At 48.9% G+C, this 23903-nt stretch overlaps 2 protein-coding genes across 2 annotated transcripts in view; one reads left to right on the forward strand and one right to left on the reverse strand.

Annotated features, from left to right (window-relative positions):
- On the forward strand, nt 1-23724 carry ASB1 (ankyrin repeat and SOCS box containing 1). The gene is made up of 5 exons (XM_070463690.1): nt 1-126; nt 4114-4255; nt 6123-6425; nt 16522-16907; nt 18101-23724. Exons 1-5 carry the CDS (start codon nt 87-89, stop codon nt 18226-18228), a joined length of 999 nt encoding a protein of 332 aa, XP_070319791.1. The 5' UTR covers nt 1-86; the 3' UTR covers nt 18229-23724.
- Nucleotides 19714-23903, reverse strand: part of LOC139033843 (uncharacterized protein DKFZp434B061-like) — a 9777-nt gene continuing 5587 nt past the window's right edge. The window contains exons 3-7 of the mRNA XM_070463594.1: nt 21709-21872; nt 21053-21135; nt 20174-20353; nt 19832-20106; nt 19714-19739 (exon numbers count right to left, since the gene is read on the reverse strand). Coding sequence (XP_070319695.1) covers nt 19714-19739; nt 19832-20106; nt 20174-20353; nt 21053-21135; nt 21709-21872 — 728 coding nt within the window. The remainder of the gene's footprint in view (nt 19740-19831; nt 20107-20173; nt 20354-21052; nt 21136-21708; nt 21873-23903) is intronic.

A 23903-nucleotide genomic window follows, 5' to 3' on the forward strand; every position in this document is an offset into this window, starting at 1 on the left:
CCGGAAGTGGTTCCGGCCGGCGGGGCGCGATCGGAGGCGGGCCGCGAGGGGGGAGGCGGCTGCGGAGGGGTTGGAGGCCGGAGCCCATGGCGGAGGGCGGCGGGCGGGCCGGGCCGGCGCCCGCAGGTAACGTGCGCGCGCGGCTGCCGGGCGGTGGGGGCGGTGGGGGCGGTGGGGGCGGCGGGGAGGGGGGAGCCGTGGCCGTCGCGCCCAATCGCGTCGACTCGTGACCGGCAGGGTCTCACGGAGCCGCCGGGGTCGGTCAGCGCGGCTCGCCGGGCCCCGGGTGCTCGGCTTCCCCTCCTGTGGAGCTTGCCTGGTCACTGTCAGCCCGCTGGCCTGTGGGGTTGGAGGGGACACCCCCAACCCGCCCCCAACCGTAAAGAGAGGACGTAGGTCATTCTCCAGTTCTGAGCGCACCCAGGGGTGTGGAAAGCCCCAGGGGTCAGCCCCTGAGAGGGCGGGTGACCTTTTCTCCATGCTGCCCCGACTCCAGCCCTAGCACGGGCAAGGGAACGCGATAACGCTACCCCCGGCGAGCTGTCAGTGACACAGCAGGTCCGCTGCAGGGGCCCTTGCCCACCTCCGGGGAGGCAGCCCCGACAGAGTTTAGTATAGAGGGCTAGAAAGGCTCACGCCCACTGCCCAGAATAGCCACGGGACTGGGGGTCTCCACCTTGAAATCTTCCTGCTGTGCAGGTGTGAATCTGCAGGGGGAGAGCATTTGCTCGCGTTTGGGAGCGGCTTCCTCTTAACCTGTGGGCTGGGGTGGGTGGGAGGCGGTTCCCCTCCTTGCCTGTTTTGAGTTGGCTCTGGGTACCAAGCGCTTCTGTGTGCTGCGGTCGGTACACGCACATCCAATGAGACACCCTTCCACAGAGTTCATTAGTTAGTAATAAACTAAGAACTTTTTTACTCTTTACTCATAAATGTGCCAGAATTTGAGATATAATGTTGATTTGGAGACAGGTGCAACTTTTCATCGTTCCCTCCATTCATTCATCCAATAAACGGTTCATTGAGGACCTGATACTCCAGTGAACAAAAACACAAACAAAGCCCTTTCCATCCCAGGCTTTGGTTGGTATCGACTAGCTCCAGGTACAGCCAGACCTTAGGGTCCTGGACATCATTTCCTGTGAGAGTGAGGAAAGGACTGAGAGGTGTCCATGAGGAGGAAGAGGGTTGCCTGCTGCTTCCTGGTGGGGAGATGGTCTGGTGGAAGGCAGACTGACTCTGCCTTACACATAGGCACTCTTTAATATCCAGGAGGTGCTGTTTTAGCGTTTACTGTGTTGCCGGCCTGGGAGTAGAGGAGTCAAGGTTGCTGCTTAAGTGGTGTATTGTCGTTGGAGAAGCTGATCAGAAAAATGCAAACGTAAAGTTACATTGGATCTGGAGCTGGGCAGGTGGTGGGTTGGAAGAGGCCAACGCAGGGAGGCTTGGAGGAGAACTTAGCAAAAGTGTGTCAGTCTCCTTACACCTTCTGAATCTTATTCCTCCTTCGAACTTTTCCACTCTGTGGGTGAATAACTCAGTGGAGAATAACTTCGGGAGGAGGATTGGCCTGGGGGCCCAAGGGCTTCTCTATGCCTTCTTGTTGATCTACTGAGGCCGGGTCGTGGTGGGTGCTTGAGGTACCTTCCCTGCTCTGCCCAACCACCTGGGGCCTTTGTGTCTAACCTCCACTAATGAACTGTCAAATCCTGGAGTGTACTGTGGCCCAGCCTTGTATACAGTAGGTACTCAAAACATTTGATTTGGATATGAAAAGCAACTTCAGGATTGGAGAGCCCACCTGTGGCGGGGTCACATGCTAGGCCACCTGGTACTGTGGGGACTTGGTGAAGCAGTCTGAGTTCATGTTCTTTCCTTCTGCCTCCTGTCTGTGTAGTTAAGTTTATAGAACTCTTAATTATCTGGAGACATTCAGGGCTGGGTGAAGAGCTCAATTACAGTTGACCTTTGACAACCCAGAGGGTTGCCAGAGCTCTGCCAGTCAGAAATCCTTCTCTGACTTCACAACTGACACTCCATATTTGAGGTTCTGCATCCGAGAACTCAGCCAGCTGTGTATTGTGTAGTGTAGTGTGTTTTTAGTGAAAAAAACTGGTGTGTGGGTGGACACACGTAGTTCAGATCATGCTATTCAAGGGTTAGCTGTAGGTATGTCACTGTACAACATTTGTTGACTACAGTTGACCATTGGGACAACTTGGGGGTCCTCTGCATCTGAGTTTCCTGGACATCTGGGGATTCCACCAGGCACCAACCACGGTGCAGTGTTGTGGTATTTACTGCTGAAAATATCCATGTATAAGTGGACCCCTTCAGATCCAACCTGCATTGTTCAAGAGTGAACAGTACTTGTGGTCTGGTCCATTCAGGATGTGATAGCAGAATAGACTGGATGGCTTATAAACAACAGAAATTTATTTTTCACAGCCCTGGTGGCTAGTAAGTCCAGGACCAAGGCACTGGCATATTTCGTGTCTGGTGAGGGCTTCCTGGTTCATAGATGGCTCTCGTCTTGCTGTGTCCTCATGTGGCAGAAGGGCCATGGAACTCTTCAGGGTCTCTTTTATAAAGGTGCTAATCCCATTCATGACAGCTCCACCCTCATGACCTAATTAACCACTAAGGTCCTACATATCCCTTAATAATCAGCTGGGTGTTAGGACTTCCAGCATATTATTTGGCAGAACATTTGGGGAGACACGAGCATTCCATTTATAGCAACTACTCTTCCCATTCCTCACTTACTTTGATGCCCCTTTCTTACATATTACGTTATTTATGCTAAGCTCTTTTCTGGGCAGTTGATTGTTTTATTTATCTTTATATTCTAATGAGAGGTAATTTCTACTGTCTAGTAGGGTAGATGTCTTCTCATACATACTGAAAAAGCTGAAAGTGTTTCTTATTTTTGTTTCCAAATAAACCTTTAGAATATTTTAGTCACATCTTGTGTAAAGGCCCCAAAGAGATTTGTTAAATCCCTTAATTTATTTGATATCACTTAAAATTTCCTAGCATTGACTCTCATCAAAATACATTGTGTGGTTTTCACCATTCATTCTAGCCTTTGTTGTTTCTCAGTTTTATAGTCTTCATTATATTGGTCTGGCTTTCTGTTTATATCATTTTATTTAAAAATTTTTTCCTTTTTACTGAGGTATAGCTTATATTCAATAAAGTGCACCCATCTGAGGTACCAAAATGTGTCACTCACGGGGACTCCCATGTGGCAAGGCTATTACCAGATCAGCATGGCAGAGTCATTTGTGTTATAAGGAGCAGTACTTTTTTTGGTATTGAATTTTGCTAAATTCAAGCATCTTTTTATAATGTAGGAGAGGATTATATGTTTTTTTCCCAGTACTGACATTCTTGGAATAAATTAGATAAATAATAAGTAAATAATTAATAACAAATAATAAATGAATAATAAATAAATAATTTTATGGTGACTTATTTTTTATTTTTTGGCCACACTGAGGCATGTGGGATCTTAGTTCCCTGACCAGGGGTGGAACCCAGGCCCCTTGCAGTGGAAGTTTGGAGTCTTAAGCACTGGACCACCAGGGAAGTCCTGTGGTGACTTTGATATATATTTTAAAGTTCACTTTGCTAATATATTATTTAGGATCGTCTCTTTTCTTTTGATGCCTCACCCCGCCAAAGTTTTAAACATTATATTCTTGCCTGGTTTGATGTTGGGCACATGCTAGCTTTATTCGGGGAGATTTTCTACGTCTCTCTGGCTCTGGAAGTTTCTGGAGGCAGGGGAATGATGTACTGTTGAGTTGGAGAGCACCCTCTCGGTGGGAAGGGCTCCCCTGGTGGCTCAGGCAGTAAAGAAACCGCCTGCAGTGCTGAGACGTGGGTTCAGTCCCTGGGTCCGAAAAATCCCCTGGAGAAGGGAGTGGTAACCCACGCCAGTACTCTTGCCTGCAGCGCTCTGTGGACAGGGGAGCCTGGCGGGCTGCAGTCTGTGGGGTCGCCACGAGTGGGGCAGACTGAAGGCTGACCCTTTCCTGGGTGGGCGGCGCCCCCTGCTGGTGGCCCGGCAGAGCCGCCTGGAGCTGACAGGCGCCCCTCTCTTCAGTGCAGGTCCTAATCTGAAGGAGTGGCTGAGGGAGCAGTTCTGTGACCACCCGCTGGAGCACTGCGAGGACACGAGGCTGCACGACGCCGCCTACGTGGGGGACCTGCAGACCCTGCGGAGCCTGCTGCAGGAAGAGAGCTACCGGAGGTGAGCGCTGCCCAGGTGCTGTCTCTGGTCTGCGCGGAGCCCCTGGTGCTTTCCAGCCCCAGAGGATGGGGGCAGAGGGCGCTGAGGGAAGCACCATCAGGCTTGGGGGCAGTAGTCAGAGAGGGAGGGCGGGGAGACCCCGGTTCAGATCCAGCTCCGTCAGTGACCGTCTGGTGCTGTCCGGGTGTCCGCTTCCCTGAGGTTACCTCTGGTGCCAGCCTCGTTACTTTTTAAGCAGTGGCCCTGCCCCTTTGCGAGCCTCGTCTGGCTTTTATCCTAAGTTGGCTACAGAAAGTCTCCACGAAGTATTGCATCGGGTCCACCGTGTGTCCAGCCTTCCTGACGGCCCACTCCTGACATGCTCTCCCTGGCTTCTCAGGGCCTCAGGCATTGGCCTGCAGGGCCCAGGGCTCAGCCTCTGGCCCGCTGTCTCATCGCCCAGGGAGATCTGGGTGCCCACCTTCTGGCTCCTTTGGTTGATAGCACCCTGCCTGTTGTCTTGCCACATCCCGTGACCAGTGCAAGCCCTTCCTTGATTAATAGCATCAGAGTCTTGCTATCACATCTCCCTCCTTGAGACAACCAGGGGAGTACAGAGACTGTAGGCTGTCTGTGTGTCTGAGGCTGGAGTCTCAAATAGGTTTGAAGCTCATCTGCAGCTGGAAACCGCAGGCTTTTTCTGTGTGTCTGTTTCCCTTCAGGCCTAGGCTGGCAGCGAGTTGATGGGAGAAATGCTTGTGTACTGATAGTGATATTTGTACCCTTTTTGTGGGTCGTTCCTGAGAGGAGGATTTCTAACAACACAGAAATAGGTTTCTTCCTCCGCTCCTAATGTCTTAGCATCATTTCATTAGAACGGGTATTTTATTAAAAATAAAAAAGTTTCAAATACCCGGAAAAGATCATCATACAGAACAAATAGATGGATTGCACTTGAATATTTGATATCAATGACTCAAGTCTGAAGAAAACATTAAATTTTTGTGGTACTGCAGATACAACAATAGAATAAAGGAGAGTTAAGCTAGCAGTTAGACCAGGTAGTTTCATATTGCTTTTTCAAGGACTGTTTTTGTTTCTTCTAATAATTGGGTTCTGTGAATCTCTGGTGTTTTGATGGTATTTTTCTGTTGGGATGTGTTTCTTTGGTGATGAGTCCTTGGAGCATTCCTTGGCCTCCTTGGCCAGTGGAAGCTAGTTCATAGCTGAAGGAGGAACCCTGACCTGCTGCATGTTTCTGGGTCACTGCTTCGGTGATCTGGATCCTGGGACTTTGTTCAGAGCTGGGAGCTTGAGGTGATGTGCGCCTCAGCTGGTGATGTGGTGGGTCCGTGTACTGCACGGCCGTGGCATTCCTTAACGGGGCTCTCACTCTGAGTGCCACTTCCCATGCGGGCTGAGCCTGGACCATGTCCCTCTGCTGCTGCTGGGAACAGTGGTGAATCCCGCAGGCCGTCATGTGTGCGGTGTTAGGTGGAAGGACCACAGTGGTCACCTAGCCCCAGGGGGGATATCGAGGCTTGGGGAGCAGTCCGACCTCTACCTTGTCCCAGGTGGCAGCTGGTGACCAGGGGCCTTGGGGCCCTGTCCTCCATCCTGCGGCCCCCTCCCTGGGCAGGCCCTTTTCTTTGTAGAGCACAGAGCTTTGATGGCATGTCTGGAAATTGGCGCTCTTAGCTCCGGTGCTGTCTAGCTGTGCCTTAGGTTTCCTTGTCCGTGGGATGGGGGCTTCTGCAGCGGAGCACCTGGAGGCGTTCTTAAAGCGAAGGCTGCCCCCTGCTCCTGGCCTCGCAGGCCACCCTGGGAGAGGGCGGAGCGGCCTGCGTGTCCCACACCTCCCAGCCCGGCTCCCTGTGCTCTCTCTCAGCCGCATCAACGAGAAGTCCGTGTGGTGCTGCGGCTGGCTCCCCTGCACGCCCCTGCGCATCGCCGCCACCGCAGGCCACGGGAACTGCGTGGACTTCCTTATCCGCAAGGGGGCCGAGGTGGACCTGGTGGACGTGAAGGGACAGACGGCCCTGTACGTGGCTGTGGTGAACGGGCACCTGGAGAGTGCCCAGATCCTCCTGGAGGCCGGCGCCGACCCCAATGGAAGCCGGCACCACCGCAGCACGCCCGTCTACCACGCCTCGCGGGTGGGCCGGGCGGACATCCTGAAGGCCCTCATCAGGTCAGTGCTGAGGGGCTGGGCCCCGCCACCCGCAGCGGCCACTGCCGGGCCAAGGCCGTCTGCCAGTGCCTGCAGCCACCTTCTCATTCCTTATTTTCTCCTGATCTCAAAGTAGGCTTGTGACAGGGTTTGTCTGTTTTGTCTTTTTATTTATTTTTTTCATTTATTTTTACTAGTTGGAGGCTAATTACTTTACAATATTGTAGTGGTTTTTGCCATACATTGACATGAATTAGCCATGGATTTACATGTGTTCCCCATCCTGATCCCCCCTCCCACCTCCCTCTCCACCCGGTCCCTCTGGGTTTTCCCAGTGCACCAGCCCCGAGCACTTGTCTCATGCATCCAACCTGTGCTGGTGATCTTGTTTTGTCTTTTTAAAGAGTTGCTTCTTAGCTTTATCAGTTCTCTTATTTTCTTACTGGTTAATTTCTATTTTTATCTATCTTTTCCCCTGTTTTCCTTGATTTTACTTTACTATTTCTCTAACTTTTTGAGTTGCATGCTTATTCATTGTTTTCTTGATTAACAATGTAAACTTTTAAGGTTATTAACTTACCTTTGCCTAGAGCTTTGTTTTTGCTAAACTTGTAAAATAGGTATAATTGAAGTTGATTTCCTCTTTGTTTTTATAGGTTTTGAGGCTCTTACTGGTTTAATAAAAACTTCTGTGAACTTTTAACTATGGTATTGTGCCCAGATAATACAGACCATATAATGTTCATGTTGAAGATTCTTTTTTTAAAAAATTATTTTTTAATATCAAACTGCTTTGTTGTGGATCCTTGTAACAAAGTACAAACCACAGGTGTTGCAGTTTCATAGTACAAGATTGTAGCCTCAGTTAATGCTATTCAGAGTCCCTCTCTCTGTTTTTTACAGTTTTAACTGTTGGATCTGCCCCAAATTCAGAGAAGTCTGTTAGTATCTAATTACTGTTGTGATTTGTCAGTTTCCTCTTGAATTTCTCATAATTTTGCTTACTGTATTTTGATGCTAATTGGGCTCATAAAAATTCTTGCCTATGGATTATGCCCTTTATGAAAGCAAGAGGAAACCACTGGTTTCATTGAGAGCTCATTTACGTAGCTTTCTGTCACTTTTAGTTTGAATCTTGTGGGTTTAAGTAATTCTTCGTGTGCTCACTTTTACTATTTGACCGTCTGGGATTCTTTGTTTTTTAATACAATTAACATTATTGCCATAGCTGATGTTAGGTCTGTTTCTGCTATCTTTCTGTCTTAACTATACCTTTATTTTATGTCTGTGTTCCATGATTTGTGTTTTCTTTGCTTTCCCTTTCTGTTGTTTTAGATGGTTTATGGTCTTACTTTAATTGCACTAATGATTGTCATTTAATCAGTTTGAACGAGATTGCATCTTCAGTCCTGTGCTCCAGTGAGTTCTTCCTACCACGGATGATTTCTCTCCCCTCCCTTGCTCTGGAGGCAGTTTGTTCTGTGGTTGGACTGAGTGGAGTGTATATAGCCGGTTGTCTGTGTCAGGAAGGACTGCGGAGGAGGACTACAGCATTGTTACAGGCCACAGTGTGGGGTTCTGAGGGCATCTAACCCAGTGCAGAACATGGTTTTTAAATATAGGTATTGAGAATATGTTTATTATATCAGAAGGTTTTATGTATCACATGGCTCTGGAATTGGCTTTTGGAAAGATAAATGAGGGTGACGTGGTTGTTATGTTAGAGGGATAAAGGAATGCAATGCTTTTCCCCCCTTTCTTTTTAAGGATTTCTAGCCCAAGAATCTAAGCCACTTCAATCCCATGTCTTTGCATCTTGGAGAATGTAAGTCATTAATTTGGAAATGTATCCAGTAGGGTCAATACAGGGCTTTGCTGGTAGCTCAGCTGGTGAAGAATCCGCCTACAATTCAGGAGACCCCAGTTTGATTCCTGGGTCAGGAAGATCCGCTGGAGAAGGGATAGGCTACCCACTCCAGTATTCTTGGGTTTCCCTTGTGGCTCAGCTGGTAAAGAATCCGCCTGCAATGTGGGAGACCTGGGTTCGATCCCTCATTTGGGAAGATCCCCTGGAGAAGGGAATGGCTACCCACTCCAGTATTCTGGCCTGGAGAATTCCGTGGACTGTATAGTCCATGGGGTTGCAAAGAGTCAGACACGACTGAGTGACTTTTACTTTCAGTGATAAAGAACCTGCCTGCCAGTGCAGGAGATGTGAGTTTGATCCCTGGGTCAGGAAGATCTCCTGGAGGAGGAAATGGCAACCCACTCCAGTATTCCTGCCTGGGAAACCCCATGGGCAGAGGAGCCTGGCAGGCTACATACCACCCGCAAAGAGTCAGACACAACTGACGACTGAGCACAGGCATAGGATCAATCTGTGAAATTTCGTCCTGGTTCCAGAAATCCCGTGGGGCACTTCAGGCAATTCATGATGCACTGCTGCTTTGAATTAGCCTCAGGCTGGACTCTGAGATACATACCCAGATGCTCTTCTTGATTAAACGTTGTTCAGACATTTGTTCCCTGCTGGAGCACAGTGTCACTTGTACTGTGAGGCACCGAGAGCTTCCTGTGTTCTAAACGACCTGATAATTGACTTCTGAAGAATGGAGTCAAGTTACTGAACAAATAACACAGCCTACATATAATCCAAATGCAACTCCTGCCTTCCCTGTGTCATTGTCCCTCATGGGCAGGGCTCTGTCACTGTTGTGGTCTGATATCCCTTTGCACGCAGCCTCCGTTTTGTTACTTCTCATTTCCCTTGGTGTTTTGTTTTATAAAGGTAAGGAGTGGTATTTCTGTGTGTGCAAAAGTTATGTTGATTTATGCGGTTGTCCCATGGTTCCTGGCAAGCGATATTAAAAGCAGTACGGGAATTTTGGAAAATACTCAGGATTAAAATTAACTGGATCCCAGCCAGTACGTTTTTATGAGCGGATGAAGGCTGTCTTTCCCACAGCTCAGCTAATACCAGATTGTCGTGTTGCCCAAAATGACAAACATTCTGGAAAACATCTTCCTAAGAATAAGGAGGAAAAAGATTTCAGTGCTTGAAATCTGGGTCTCTTAATTGGTTGTATGAAATGAAATAGCAGTTTCTACCTGGTTTGGTTTGTGTGTCAGAATGCTTCTGTAGTCGCTCCTAGGACGGTTTGCAGAACGGGTGACATGTGCATCTGTAGTGGCTGATGGTCTCCATGGCATCAGTGGGGGAGTGGGCTGTCCTGTGAGCCCCTGGGTCTGTGTGCCTCAGCTCTTCCTCAGCTCTGTGCTGCTGAGATGCCGCGCTGTCAGTTCTGGGGAAGAGACTGATGATGAAACAGGCTTGCCGGCTGTGAGTGTTGGCCTGTGTGTTTACCAAGCCCTGGACCCCTGCACGGCACGGCGGACCCCGTCGTCATCCCTCCTGCCCTCAGATGAGACAGGCTGTGCTGACAGCATCTGTGGGGCGTTCCGGGGCTGGGAGGGTGGTGGGGCTCCATGCACAGTGCTGCCGTCCAGTATTTGCTCTAGGGCGGCAGTCTCAGAAGCCAGGCTCTGTTCTCGGTGCACGCGATCAAGCGGCGCCTGGTTTCATTGGTCCCAGTACTGCTGACGTTCCCTTTCGTTCTTTGACCAGGGCTGTGTCTTCCAGGTGTCTTTGTTGTGAAGCTCCTTTTTTTCCCTCTGTGATTAATAAATACTTTCGTGGATAGATATTTTGCAACCATGTATGTATCTTATTCCTCATCAAATTTTTAATCCATTTATTTATGTTAGTTTCCTGTGGAGTTAAACTTATCCTCGGCTCATACGTACTTTGCCTGAGTCAGCCCTGGGCTCTGTCATTTCTCCGAGGAGAATGATGTTGAAAATCCAAGATCTGGACACTGGGAGTGGTTATTGCTTGTCGGTGTTGCTGTTTGCAGGCCCTCTTACTGGACACATTTCCATCTACATTCCTGTGTCCATTATACACCGATGGTTAAAGAGTATAGCCCAAGGCCTTAGTCCAGTTCAGCACCTGGACAGCTGTGAAGTTTAGTTCAGGGCTGGGGAGAGCACTCCCACCTCTGCGGCCGCTTGAAGCTGCCCCGTGTCATCCTCCTTTTCTCCCTCTCCAAATTTATGATTTTTTTAAAAAAAATTTTTCTTTCCTTTTATTTGGCTTTTTTTTTTTTTATTTTTATTTTTTTTCCATTTATTTTTATTAGTTGGAGGCTAATTACTTTACATCATTGCAGTGGTTTTTGTCATACATTGAAATGAATTAGCCATGGATTTACATGTATTCCCCATCCCGGTCCCCCCTCCCACCTCCCTCTCAAATTTATGATTTTGACATTGAGAGACCTGGTTCTCCTTACTTTTTTCTTTTTCCTCCTCCTTTGGCCACACGTCGTGGCATGTAGAACTTCCCCAACCAGGGATCGAACCTGCACCCCCTGCAGTGGAAGCAGTCTTAACCACTGGGCCGTGGGGGAAGCCCTCCCCTTACCTCTGATGTGCTTGCTTCTTATTCCTCAGTGTAACCAGTTCCTGTGCTCCTGCCCCTCCCACACATGGCTCCTCACCACCCTCACCAGGCAGCATCCTTAGCAGGCACCGTCTTGACTAGGCCTGGACTCCGACACTCTGAGCCAGGCCACCCTCCCTGCTGTAGTCAGTGGCCTCTGCTTAGAGTGAAACGACCAGAAGGTAGTTTGCGCTTGGCCTGAGAGAACTTTACATGCCTGATAGAAAGCCATGTATTTGGGTGTCTCTGAGCTCAGTGACAAGGGCAGGTGCCTCGAGGGGATCATGAAGGCTCTGGTGGATAATGAGGTTTCCAGGTCAGGTGACTCCTGTGTCTGCCTGTGTTCTGTTCACCCTCACATCCAGGCTGCCTCAGAGTCAGGAGAGGAGTTCCTGGACAGCTGTAAAGGTTAGTTCAGGGCCGGGGAGAGTGCTCCCACCTCTGGGGCTGCTCGAAGCTGCAGGCTTTGCAGGCGAATCTGGTGCTCATAACAGTCTGGCTGCTTTCAATGTTCCATGGACCTGAAAGAAGAGCCAGCTTGGTGGGCAGGACAGATGGGCATCAGCTGGACCCACAGTTGGGTTAAGGTGTTTCCTTTTGCTTTCCGTTTTTAGGAATTGCTGTTTAGTTTTTTACATTGTGTATTTACATGGTTCCAAGGTCACATCTGTAAAACAAAGTGTATTAAAAGAAGTCTAGCTTCTGTCCTCACCTGGTTCATCCCTGCCCTGTAGAGAACCATTTAAGAAGTTTTGTGGTTTATCCTTGCGTCACTGAAAACTAAGCAGACATGCCTGTGTGTCTAGTTGTGTGTCATGTGCACGCTGATCGTGGAGCCTTCATCCCAGGTGGGCAGTAGCCTGCTCCTTGTCCTGGGTTCCTCGCTTGTCAGTGACCTGGAGGCCGTTCCAGCGCAGCACCTGCCCTGCCCCTTGTCCCTTGTCGGATGGTCCACCTTGGGTCGGCCCCCGATCACCCCGTCCCTCCTGATGAACCTGTGGGTTGTCACCTGCCTTCAGCTGCTGCGGGGGCTGCTTTCATGAACTGCCTTGTGTAAACGGCTTTCAGAGTTTTGCAGATGTCACAGATTTCCCTCTGCAGGGGTTGCTCCGTTTTGTGTGACCCTCAGAGGTGGATAGGACGTCCTTTTTCTTTAAAGCCTGGTCAGTAAGCTTTTGGATTTTCTGCAGTCCGATACGTAAGAAGTGATGTCTCTGAGTAGTTTTAATTTGCGTTTCTGTTATGAGTGAGGTTAACCATCCTTTCCTCTGTCTCTGGCTCATGTACCTGTAGGACTGTTGATCTTCTCCTTTCAGAAGGTCTTTATAGAGTAAGGATGTTAACCGTTCGTTACCTTTTTTCCAGTTTTTTCACTTATTGCTGTTTTTTTGGCATGAGAAAGTTTTTCTTTAATTTTCATGTTAAAAACTTTGTTTTTATATCTTGTCCCGTTTGATCTTCCAAATGAACTTTATAATCGACTTATTTAGCTTCAGGGATGTTATTTTTATGTATTTGTATTTATAATCAACTTATTTAGGTCTAGGAAGAGTATTTTCATTTATATTAATAAACTTACTGATCTCTTAATGAGGTTGGGTGTTCTTATCCAAGATTGTGGTATATTTTTCTTGCTTGTGTCTGCTTTTGTGACTTTCAAAAAAATGTTTTTTTTTCTAATTATAAAATACAGTTCTCATGCAAACCTTGGACATTTACTGTTACATTTATGCTTAGCTATCTCACTTTAAAGTTTATTTTGCTGTTAGAAATGAAATATTTGTCACTTTATCTTGTAACTTGTTTTTGTTTGAATATGTAAAGGCTATTGGTGTAAAACCTGCTACTTCATTGCTTCTTAATTGTATTTTCATTAATTATTTAGGGCTTTCCAGACATAGTCATATTCTCTGTAAATAGGAAAAAATACCTCTTCCTTTCCAATTTTAATCAGCTAATTGCTTTCTCTGTCTAATTGCACTAATACTTTAAAAGAAAAACACGCCTTTAGAAATAGTGGGCCAGAAAGTGGGACCGTGTGTCTTGCTCCTGGCCGAGCTGCTGCTCACGTTTGCACGTTAGGTGAGATGCTGACTTCTGGCATGAGGAAATATTTTCATCATGTTAAGGAAGTATTCTTCATGTTCTATTTTATCAAGTGTTTTTAAACACGTCTAAGTGTTGAATTTTGTCATATGCCTCTTTTGCGTTTGAGAGAGAATTATGGCTTTTTCCCCTTCAGTTCAGTCGCTCTATTGTTTCTGACTCTTTGCAACCCCATAGGCTGCAGCATGCCAGGCCTCCCTGTTCGTCACCAGCTCCCGAAGTTTACTCAAACTCATGTCCATTGAGTTGGTGATGCCATCCAACCATCTTATCCTCTGTCGTCCCCCCTTCTTCTCTGCCTTCAGTCTTTCCCAGCATCAGGATCTTTTCCAGTGAGTCAGTTTTTCACATCAGGTGGCCAAAGTATTGGAGTTTCAGCTTCAGCATCAGTCCTTCCAGTGAATATTCAGGCTTGATTTCCTTTAGGATGGACTGGTTGGATCTCCTTGCTGTCCACGGGAGTCTCTACAGTCTCCTCCAACACCACAGTTCAAAAGCATCAATTCTTCGGTGCTCAGCTTTCTTTATAGTTCAACTCTCACATCCATACATGACTACTGGAAAAACCATAGCCTTGACTAGACAGACCTTTGTTGGCAAAGTAATGTCTTTGCTTTTTAGTATGCTGTCTAGGTTGGTCATAACCTTTCTGCCAAGTGTCTTTTAATTTCATGGGTGCAGTCACTACCTGCAGTGATTTTTGGAACCCAAAAAAGCAAAGTCTGCCACTGTTTCCACTGTTTCCCCATCTATTGCCATGAAGTGATGGGACTGGATGCCATGATCTTAGTTTTCTGAATGTTGAGCTTTAAGCCAACTTTTTCACTCTCCTCTTTTCACTTTCATCAAGAGGCTCTTTAGTTCTTCTTCACTTTCTGCCATAAGGGTGGTGTCATCTGCATATCTGAGGTTATTGATATTTCTGCCTACAATCTTGATTCCAGCTTGTGCTTCCTCCAGCTCAGCGTTTCTCATGATGTACTCTGCATATAAGTTAAATAAGCAGGGTGACAGTATACAGCCTTGATGTACTCCTTTCCCTATTTGGAACCAGTCTGTTGTTCCATGTCCAGTTCTAACTGTTGCTTCCTGACCTGCATACAGATTTCTCAAGAGGCAGGTCAGGTGGTCTGGTATTCCCATCTCTTTCAGAATTTTCCACAGTTTGTTGTGATCCACACAGTCAAAGGCTTTGGCATAGTCAATAAGGCAGAAATAGATTTTTCTGGAACTCTTGCTTTTTCAGTGATCTCGCAGATGTTGGCAATTTGATCTCTGGTTCCTCTGCCTTTTCTAAATCCAGCTTGAACACCTGGAAGTTCACAGTTCACATATTGTTGAAGCCTAGCTTGGAGAATTTTGAGCATTACTTTGCTAGCGTGTGAGATGAGTGCAGTTGTGCAGTAGTTTGAACATTCTTTGGCATTGCCTTTCTTTGGGATTGGAATGAAAACTGACCTTTTTTAGTCCTGTGGCCACTTCTAAGTTTTCCAAATTTGCTGGCCTATTGAGTGCAGCACTTTCACAGCATCATTTTTTAGGATTTGAAATAGTTCATCTGGAATTCCATTACCTCCACTAGCTTTGTTCATAGTGATGCTTCCTAAGGCCCACTTGACTTCACATTCCAGGATGTCTGGCTCTAGGTGAGCGATCACACCATCGTGATTATCTGGGTTGTGAAGATCTTTTTTGTACAGTTCTTCTGTGCATTCTTGCCACCTATTCTTAATATCTTCTGCTTCTGTTTGGTCCATACCATTTCTGTCCTTTATTGAGCCCATCTTTGCATGAAATGTTCCCTTGGTATCTCTTAATTTTCTTGAAGAGATCTCTAGTCTTTCCCATTCTAAGAGTTTTCCTCTATTTGCACTGATCACCAAGGAAGGCTTTCTTATCTCTCTTTGCTATTCTTTGGAACTCTGCATTCAAATGGGTATATCTTTCCTTTTCTCCTTTGCTTTTCACTTCTCTTCTTTTCACAGCTATTTGTAAAGCCTCCTCAGACAGCCATTTTGCTTTTTTGCATTTCTTTTCTTGGGGATGGTCTTGATCCCTGTCTCCTGTACAATGTCACGAACCTCCATCCATAGTTCATCAGGCACTCTGTCTATCAGATCTAGTCCCTTAAATCTATTTCTCACTTCCACTGTATAATTGTAAGGGATTTGATTTAGGTCATACCTGAATGGTCTAGTGGTTTTCCCTACTTTCTTCAATTTAAGTCTGAATTTGGCAATAAGGAGTTGATCTGAGCCACAGTCAGTTCCCAGTCTTGTTTTTGCTGACTGTATAGAGCTTCTCCATCTTTGGCTGCAAAGAATATAATCAATCTGATTTCGGTATTGACCATCTGGTGATGTCCATGTGTAGAGTCTTCTCTTGTGTTGTTGGAAGAGGGTGTTTGCTATGATCAGTGTGTTCTCTTGGCAAAACTCTATTAGCCTTTGCCCTGCTTCATTTTGTACTCCAAGGCCAAATTTGCCTGTTACTCCAGGTGTTTCTTGACTTTCTGGTTTTGCTCCAGTCCCCTATAATGAAAAGGACATCTTTTTTGGGTGTTAGTTCTAGAAGGTCTTGTAGGTCTTCATAGAACTGTTCAACTTCAGCTTCTTCAGCATTACTGGTTGGGGCATAGACTTGGATTACCATGATATTGAATGGTTTGCCTTGGAAACGAACAGAGATCATTCTGTCATTTTTGAGATTGCATCCAAGTACAGCAAATTCCAACTGTTTTGTTGACTATGATGGTACTCCATTTTTTCTAAGGGAATCTTGCCCACAGCCGTAGATAAAATGGTCATCTGAGTTAAATTCACCCCCTCCAGTCCATTTTAGTTTGCTGATTCCTAAAATGTTGACGTTCATTCTTGCCATCTCCTGTTTGACCATTTCCAATTTGCCTTGATTCATGGACCTAATGTTCTAGGTTCCTGTGCAATATTTCTCTTTACAGAACTGGACCTTCCTTCCATCACCAGTCACATCCTCAGCTTTTCCCCTTAGTTCTGTGAATATGATGGGTTACGTTAATAGAGTTTCTAATATAGGAACCTCCCTTGGAATAACCCCCATGAGGTCATCATGTGTTGCTTTTTTAATGTTTTTGGAGTCCCTTTGCTGACATTTTATTGGAGGTTGTAAGTTGATGCTCATAAGTGCAAGTCACTGGTAATTTTTCTTTGTGGTATGACCTTTGTTTGGTTTGGGGTTTATTCTATTATTAATTGCATAAGATGAATTTGGGGATTTTCCTTCTTTATCTTTGCTTGAAATAGTTGAAATAGTCTTGGGATTGTTGGGTCTTCACAGGTTTGAAAGAATTCCCTTATGAGTTTTCTTGTGTGAGAGGATCCCAAGGTTCTGAACTACCATGGTGCCTGCTGGGAGTTGTGGGTCCACTGCAAGCAGGGGACGCTCTGGTGCTTCGGGCATCGGGCTGTCCCCGCAGGCGCAGTTGAGATCTGCTGATGGTGCTGGCCTGACTGTCCGTGTGTCTCCCTGCAGGTATGGGGCAGACGTCGACGTCAACCACCACCTGACTCCTGATGCCCAGCCCCCTTTCTCACGGCGGCTCACCTCCTTGGTGGTCTGCCCGCTGTACATCAGCGCTGCCTACCACAACCTGCAGTGCTTCAAGCTGCTGCTGCAGGCGGGGGCGAACCCGGACTTCAACTGCAACGGCCCCGTCAACACGCAGGGTTTCTACAGAGGCTCGCCCGGCTGTGTCATGGACGCCGTCCTGCGTCACGGCTGCGAGGCAGCCTTCGTCAGCCTGCTGGTGGAGTTCGGAGCCAACCTGAACCTGGTCAAGTGGGAGTCCTTGGGCCCAGAGTCGAGAGGCAGGAGGAAGGTGGACCCCGAGGCGCTGCAGGTCTTTAAAGAAGCCAGAAGTAAGTGGCCTTAATTCAGCTCTGCCTGGCAGTCTCTTTAAGTCGGTTGAATGAACCAAGTTGCAGCAGTGAAAAAAACCTCCTAATTAGCACTTGGTCAGAACCTTCAGATAGGACTAGGAATTTTTTAGAATGGTCTTCCAGATTAGTTTCTTCTTAAATTCCTGGACACCAGGGATTAATAGCAAGGAATCTGTAAAAATACATGTTCTCAGAGTTCCTGGAATTATGTTCTCTTTACTCCTTTTCTCTACTTTGTGATCTGAAATCCTTTCACTCATGCATTCATGACTTTTAAGTGTTTGCTTTACAATAGATTTCAAGCTCTTCCTTTTCTAGGGCGCCTCACTCCCCCTTCTTCAAGTCCACTCAAATACCATCATTATGGATTGTGAATTAAGCCTGATTTTTGCTAGAATTAAGTCTGAGGTTTGCTTATTTATGAAGAAGGGCTTTGCCAGGGAATTAAGTTGATGCACAGGGAGTTTGGGGTTGATCCGTGGCTTAGTCTCGTTATCATTCTCCAGGACTCAGGAGTTGACCCTCGGTGCTCCTTCTGACCTGCCCACTCCTGGCCTCTTTCCCACCTGGGTCTTGAGGGCATCTGAGTGACCACCTTTCCCCAGTCCCTTACCTCTTCAGAACTTCTGTGTGTTGTGTTCTTGTTACTGGCTTTCCCTAATCCAGTCATTAAAACTTGCTTCTGTTGAGAGTTGGTTACTGGTCAGTTGGAGCCATGCTGATAGTTAGGCTGCCTGTGTTCATGCCTGTTTGACGAGGCAGGGACACAGTGAGGCCTTTTTTCACCCAGAGTAAAATTCTCAGCCTACCTTCCTCTGTTGCTTGGTCTGTCCCCCTCAAACCCCTTTGGAGCTTTGGGGTGGACCAAGAGCAGAGGCTGACAGAGGGCAGGGGTCAGGGCTCGCAGTGGTCAGCTCTAGTTTCTCTGCCTAGGGAACTCAGCAGAGGTGAGCAGATGCTTGGATAGTGTAGATTCTGCTCCTTGTGCAGATGAAGGAGCAGGTAACAGTCCTTTGTTGCCAGAGCCAGCTCTCCTCTGAAATTGGGATGCTGGCAGCAAGCACTGGTGTGTCCTGCCTGCCGTCCCCACCAGCCTCTGGTGTGAGGCGATGGGGAGAAACGGTATTAACTCCCTCTTCCTCTGTCTTTGCCTTTCCTCCCCCGCATTCCAGGTGTCCCCAGGTCCCTGCTGAATCTGTGCCGCGTGGCCGTGAGAAGAGCACTCGGCAAATACCGCCTCCATCTGATCCCCTCGCTGCCTCTGCCAGACCCCATAAAAAAGTTTCTGCTTTACGAGTAGAATTCTGGAGCACCGTTGATTGCAGTGAAGAGGCAGCGGTGACCTGCAGTGCAAGTTGACACCGACTCTCGCCGCGTGACCACATTCTGTGCTGCCGAGTCCCGCCCGGCTGCAGGTGAAGCAGGACTGGCTTTGTTCCCCTGGACTGTGTTCTATCTCAGCTGTTTGAGCATCGGACAGTCTTGGGGTCAGTATCAGTATCAGCCAGGAGGCTCCTACACAACTTCATTTTGTGCTTCCTCAGTCTGTTTGGAAATTAATGCAGTGGACCTTGAAATGTGAGTAAGTTGGGGCCGAGGCTGGAGGCCTGTTGATGTCCTGAGTGGAGAGGACTGGCATCTTCCAGACTGTTTCTGGGTTCACTTCTCAGCTTGGTGGCTTGACTGCAGTCAGATAAAAAGGGAGTTTGGTAAAAAGTAGAGTACAGAAACGCAGTTCCTGAACTTGTGAGTTTGTGTTCCCAGCTCCTCTGTTGAACATGTGATGTTCACACACACACGCTTTCCTTGCCACCTCAGTGTTCTCTCCATGTGGTGGGGGCATCGTGTCAATTGGCTTCATTCAAGGATGGTTTCCTGATCACTTGGGTTGGCTTTATGTCTCAAGGTCAGTACCTGCAGTGTTCACAGTCTCTTTAGGTAACGCTCAGAGCTCGACACCTAGCACCACACCCAGCTGTGCCTAGCATCATGCCAACAGTCTCACGAGTTCTCTGCCATTTCACTCTGGGAGCTTCCAGAAGTCCACTGATTTCAGGAGGCCCACTGCCACCACTTGGACCAAGGACCGTCCAACAGCATCCACTGCCAGTTCTAACAGAAGTCTGCGCACGCACTGCGAAATAGAAACTTCACTCATCTTCTGGGTGGTTCAGAGCTTTCAGTTTTGTGGTGTCCTGTAGACAGAATATCTGGTGTTTGGTTGATTGTGCTTCATTTGTTTGGACCTAATGTCTTGGTAATTGCTCCTAGAACTGAAAAGGGGATAGCAGTGAGGTTAGAGGTCTCCTGTGACCTGCCGGGGTTTGGGGGAAGGGAGAGGAATGATCTGGGTTATCACCCGACAGCTCGGCTGTGGGTAGGGCTGCATGGCCAGGTGTGTGTCATGTCGGCACAGATGGGCCGGTGGCTGCCTCTTTGAAGTGTCCAGGTGCCGCTGTTTGCAGGGAAATCACATCTGTTTGTTGAGGCCTCAGGACCATTGTGTAGATCCATGGAAAGCGTTTAGAAATGGGCAGATTTCACATCTGTGTTTAGATTTTCTGTAACAGTTGAACAAATGATATGGGTTTATTTAATTATCAGCATTATTGTGTGTCTTCACTGACCAGACAGGCAGTGTCTGGTCATGGTCTTCCGTGATTGAGGAATTCTGAGTATGCCTCCTGGCATGGATGGATGTGTGTTGGAAGCCAGGCCGGCCCATGTGCACACGAATGAGGTCTGGGGGAGAGAAGTCATCAGTGATTGAGAAGGAAAGATGCAGTCATTGGAGCTCGTTGTAAGCTGAGGCTGCGGCCGTGGAGGCTCAAAAGCGGGCTGTATGCTGCCGCTTTTGGCTGCGAACCTGCTGGGTGGGTTGCATTCAGAGCTCTGGGTTCCACCTGCAGCAGGAGAGGCGTCCTGAGAGAGGAGGGGCCGCCGGCAGGTGGCTGATGGCGCCTTTGCCACCAGATCCAAGCGCTGCGGGGATTTGGTTCGGGAGAGCGACAGTGTGCCTGTGGCCCTCGTGGTGGGACTCACCGGCTCTGGGCAGTGGTTTCCATTGCAGCTATTGGGGGAGGTCTCTCCCTGGTATAGAGAAGGGTTGTGGGATAGCTGGAGCCACAGGAGGGGGCGGAGCCGCCAGAGAGGGGGCGGAACCACTAGAGGGAGTGTCCTGGGGCGAGAGGCAGCACGTCACCGTCTCACTCTGGCTAGAGGAGTCTCAGGAGCAGTTCACTCACCTCGCTTTACACTCCTGCAGCTGCCCTTTGGCCTGGATTCCCTTCCTGGGGGCCGTGCTGCAGGCTCGCAGGACCCTATGTGCCCTGGTGGGCATTTCCTGCAGGGGTTTGTTAGGGACAGAGCCTCCCGGGGGTAGGAGGTGACTCTGTTCACAGGCCTGGAAAGCAGCATCGGGGGCACTGCCAGGCAGGAGTGTGGGGCTGCATGGAGGCAAGGGCCCCTGGCTGGCCTGGCGGGGTGGTTGTCAGGCTGCTGTGCAGGGTGATGTGAGTGTAGAACTTGTTTCTGGGGTCTCTCTAGAAGGACTGGACTGAGTTGATCCTCATTGTTGGGCCTGGCCCAGACCTGGCCAGGGAAGGACTGGGACTGGGGAAGGACTGGGACTGGGGAAGGACAGAGCCAGGGAGTGGGGGCCCCCCGCACCACCCCAGAGCAAGGTGGGCTCAGGGCCAGTCGTCCTTTATAGAGGCAGGTTGACTTTCTGTGTTCAGCCAGCCTTTAGATAATTTTTTCAGAATCCCAGCAACTGAGGTTCAGCCTCTAGTTAGAAATTCTATACATGCCAGACAAGACTCTGAAAACAGCATAGCTAGATACTTAAGGCCATTCCTCCTTGTTTTGAGCCTCATGTTACTAAAGCTCCCTTTTTCTGTTGTTGGCAGGGATAGGTAGGGTACAGACTAGGAGGGAGTCATTCTCTCCACAGAGCACTTTATAAAGCCCAGGCTCCAAGCCCCGGGGTGTCCACTGCCACGTAGCCAGGAAACGTGGATTTGGGTGATGAGGTTGTGGCCCAGAGCACCATGCCCACGGGGCAGGGCATGACAGACCGGTGGGCAGGAGCCGGGGCCCCCAGCCTGGCTCAGGAGTGTCCTCACTGTCCCTGGGGCGCCTGAGGGCCGTTGGGCTGAAGGAATCCTGTGCTCGCGGCCTCGGCTGCAGTGGACGGGTGGGGGTGGGGCTGGGGATGTGGGGCGGCGCTGAGACCTCGGAGAGGGTTCCGCGTTGGCGTCCTGGTGGGAGTTCCCGGATGTATTTCCGAAACCCTTCAATGTCATATGTATCTGTGCCTTTTCATATTATTTCTGGTATTTATGTATTTATTTATTAATGCCCTGCCGTGTTCCAGGAAAGTGTTCAAGGTCGTCACGCTTAGTTTTGATGTTCTGTTTTGAGGTTTGATAAGTTTTAGTCAACATGTGCTTGTTAAACAGGACGTTTTAAAAAGGACAATTTTTTTTTCAATACAATTTCCTCATATTGAATATGTTTCTGTTATCAGGCCTATGTGCCATCATTTTCCCCCTTTCTTCTGTGAATTGACTCTTCAAATGGAAGGGTCATACAGGAGTCTTAAGAGAGGAGTCTGCAGGCAAGGTTGGACCGAGCCAGGGAAAGTCCGCCTTGGAGAAGAAGGCTCTTCTGTGCTGAGCCGCCTGCTGCCTGGCCCTGAGCGGGCCCGGCCCTGGGGAGGCTGCCTTCTGATGGCAGGGCCGGCGGACACGCGGGAGAATGTCCGTGTGAGCACTGGCACTTGCGCCGTCCTGGTGACGTGGCAGCGGCTGTCTTTGTGCACGTGGTCCCTCTTCTCGGCGGGTGTGCCTTTGAGGTGCTGACGGCCTGTGGCCTTGCTGGTCAGCTGGGCTTGTGCCCGGGGGACCGTGAGAGTCATGGCGACCGTGACACAGGCCTCCTGCACTGGTCAGAAGGGCAGGGACACGCGTGAAGTAACATAGGAAGTCAAGTTTACTCCATTTAGAGGGCTGTCTTTTAATCTGAGATTATGTTCTTCCTAATTTGGGTGATAAAATGTCCTTTTATGTAATGAAGGTGATAATAGAGGGCAACATTGTGTTTTTAAAAGCACCTGGTTGCAGATTAAAATGTTGGCTGCCCTTCCTTAGATCCCAGAACTTCTTTTTAAGTTGGCCAGGCTCTGAGACCCAGTGTCAGGACCCACAGTCCGTCTATAGCCTGTGTTCATGACTGAGGAGTTCCTCCTGGAGTCTCCAGCGGCCTGTCCATGGCTGAAGGAGAGCGCATGGCTCCGCTGCCTGGTAGTCCAGGCACAGGCCCTGTGGTCCCCAGGCGGGTCAGGAGCGTGTGCTTGTGTCTGCCGATGATAGCACTGTCCCTGGGAGGTGGGCCTCGGGCCACCCCCGAAGGACACTCCCAGGAAGCTAGCGTGGCTCCTCAGTGGGGCTGCCGCTTACCCTGGGCACCTGAGGCACCTCAAGGCTTGGCGCTGGTGGTGGGGTGGGCCTTCGGGTGCCAGGGCTCAGGCTATTCCCCTGCCCCTGGGGCCGCCTGCCAGGCACTCAGCAGCCGGGCCCAAGGGGTCTGGGTGCCCCACCAGCTTGGCTCTCCCTCCTGGAAGTGTCTGATTTGGCTGCCTGGCATCTCTCACTCGCTCACTTAGGCCTCACTATCCTCCTTACGCTCCCCACCCTCCAACCTGACTCCTTTGATGTGGAATAAAATGATTGAAATGCACACGAGTGGTCAGTGGGATCCTGTCTTCGGAGAGTTCCGTGGGAGGGACACGCAGGTTCTGAAGTGCAGTGGTCTGTGGAACACATGCCGTCAATTGTAGGGCAACGGTTGGATGGGGAAGTGAGCGAGGGTGGAGGTGGCTTCTGTTGCCTTAACTCACAGTTGCTCAGTGTCTGGAGGGCATGAGGATCCTTTCTTTAAGTTGCATGCATCTCAGACCTCTGCCATGTGATGTGTGCGTGTGCACATGTCCAGGTCTGTGTGGTGTCTGAGCGTGGCTCTCCTGTGTGTTACCACCTCAGTGTGCTGCTGTGGTTTAGCCAGCAGCACCCCCGCTCCTCCCTGCACTGTTTGCACAGCCCCTCTGGTTTCTGTCTGGTGTTGTGCACGTGCGGTGTGACATGCACTGGAGCCCACGTGCTGTGGGAGCGCTGGCATCAGCCCTGGGTCTTTCCTTTCTCTTTGGTAGTGACCACGCTTATCTGCAGCAGCGGGGACCGTGACTGTTGCTGCACTTGGGCCTGGTTAGGAGCTTTCAGAAATGGGATGGACATCTTTGGTAGGTTATTGTAACTGTAATGAATGCTTTACTCCCCGTTGACTCCCCCCAAATGCCTTAATTCTGTGTACTGTTTATCTCATTGGAGAGAAGAATTGATCACGTGACATCTTTGTATATGCACTTCAGGTAGAGGCAGTGGCTCTCTGGAGAGTTTCTCATGATTTGCAGAGAGGGGCGTCTGTAAATGGGAGTCTCAACGGCTTCTCTCCACTGCTTGGGGGCCCCCGTGCTCCTGGGAGGCACTCATAGTGTTGCACAGGTTTAAACTGGGATGAGCCTGTTTTATTTAGTGGGTTTTTAGTCTGAAGAGAAAGTGCCCCTAAAATGTTTGAAACACATGACTTTCCATCATGGTGACACTGTCCCTACAGTGCTCTCTTGGGTGGGGAGGTGGTGGGGACTGTGTTACATGTGACTTATTTGACAGTGAGAGGGTGAGTTGTGAAGCTTTGGGAATGAATGAACTAAATAAAGCATTTATTCATTTCTCCGTGACTCCGTGGCACGTCTCTGTATTTGCTATTAATATTTCAGATATTTCCTTCGTTCCTCACACCAGTCCCCAAGGCCCACCCACAGACATACACCTCTCCTGCTCTACTGAAAAATGGCCTCACTCTGTCTCAAAAACCAGCTGCCTGTGTGGCAGGGATTGCTGGTTCTCCTTCACTATT

This window comes from Odocoileus virginianus, unplaced genomic scaffold (genome assembly GCF_023699985.2).
Source record: "Odocoileus virginianus isolate 20LAN1187 ecotype Illinois unplaced genomic scaffold, Ovbor_1.2 Unplaced_Contig_5, whole genome shotgun sequence".
Taxonomy (NCBI): Eukaryota; Metazoa; Chordata; class Mammalia; order Artiodactyla; family Cervidae; genus Odocoileus; species Odocoileus virginianus.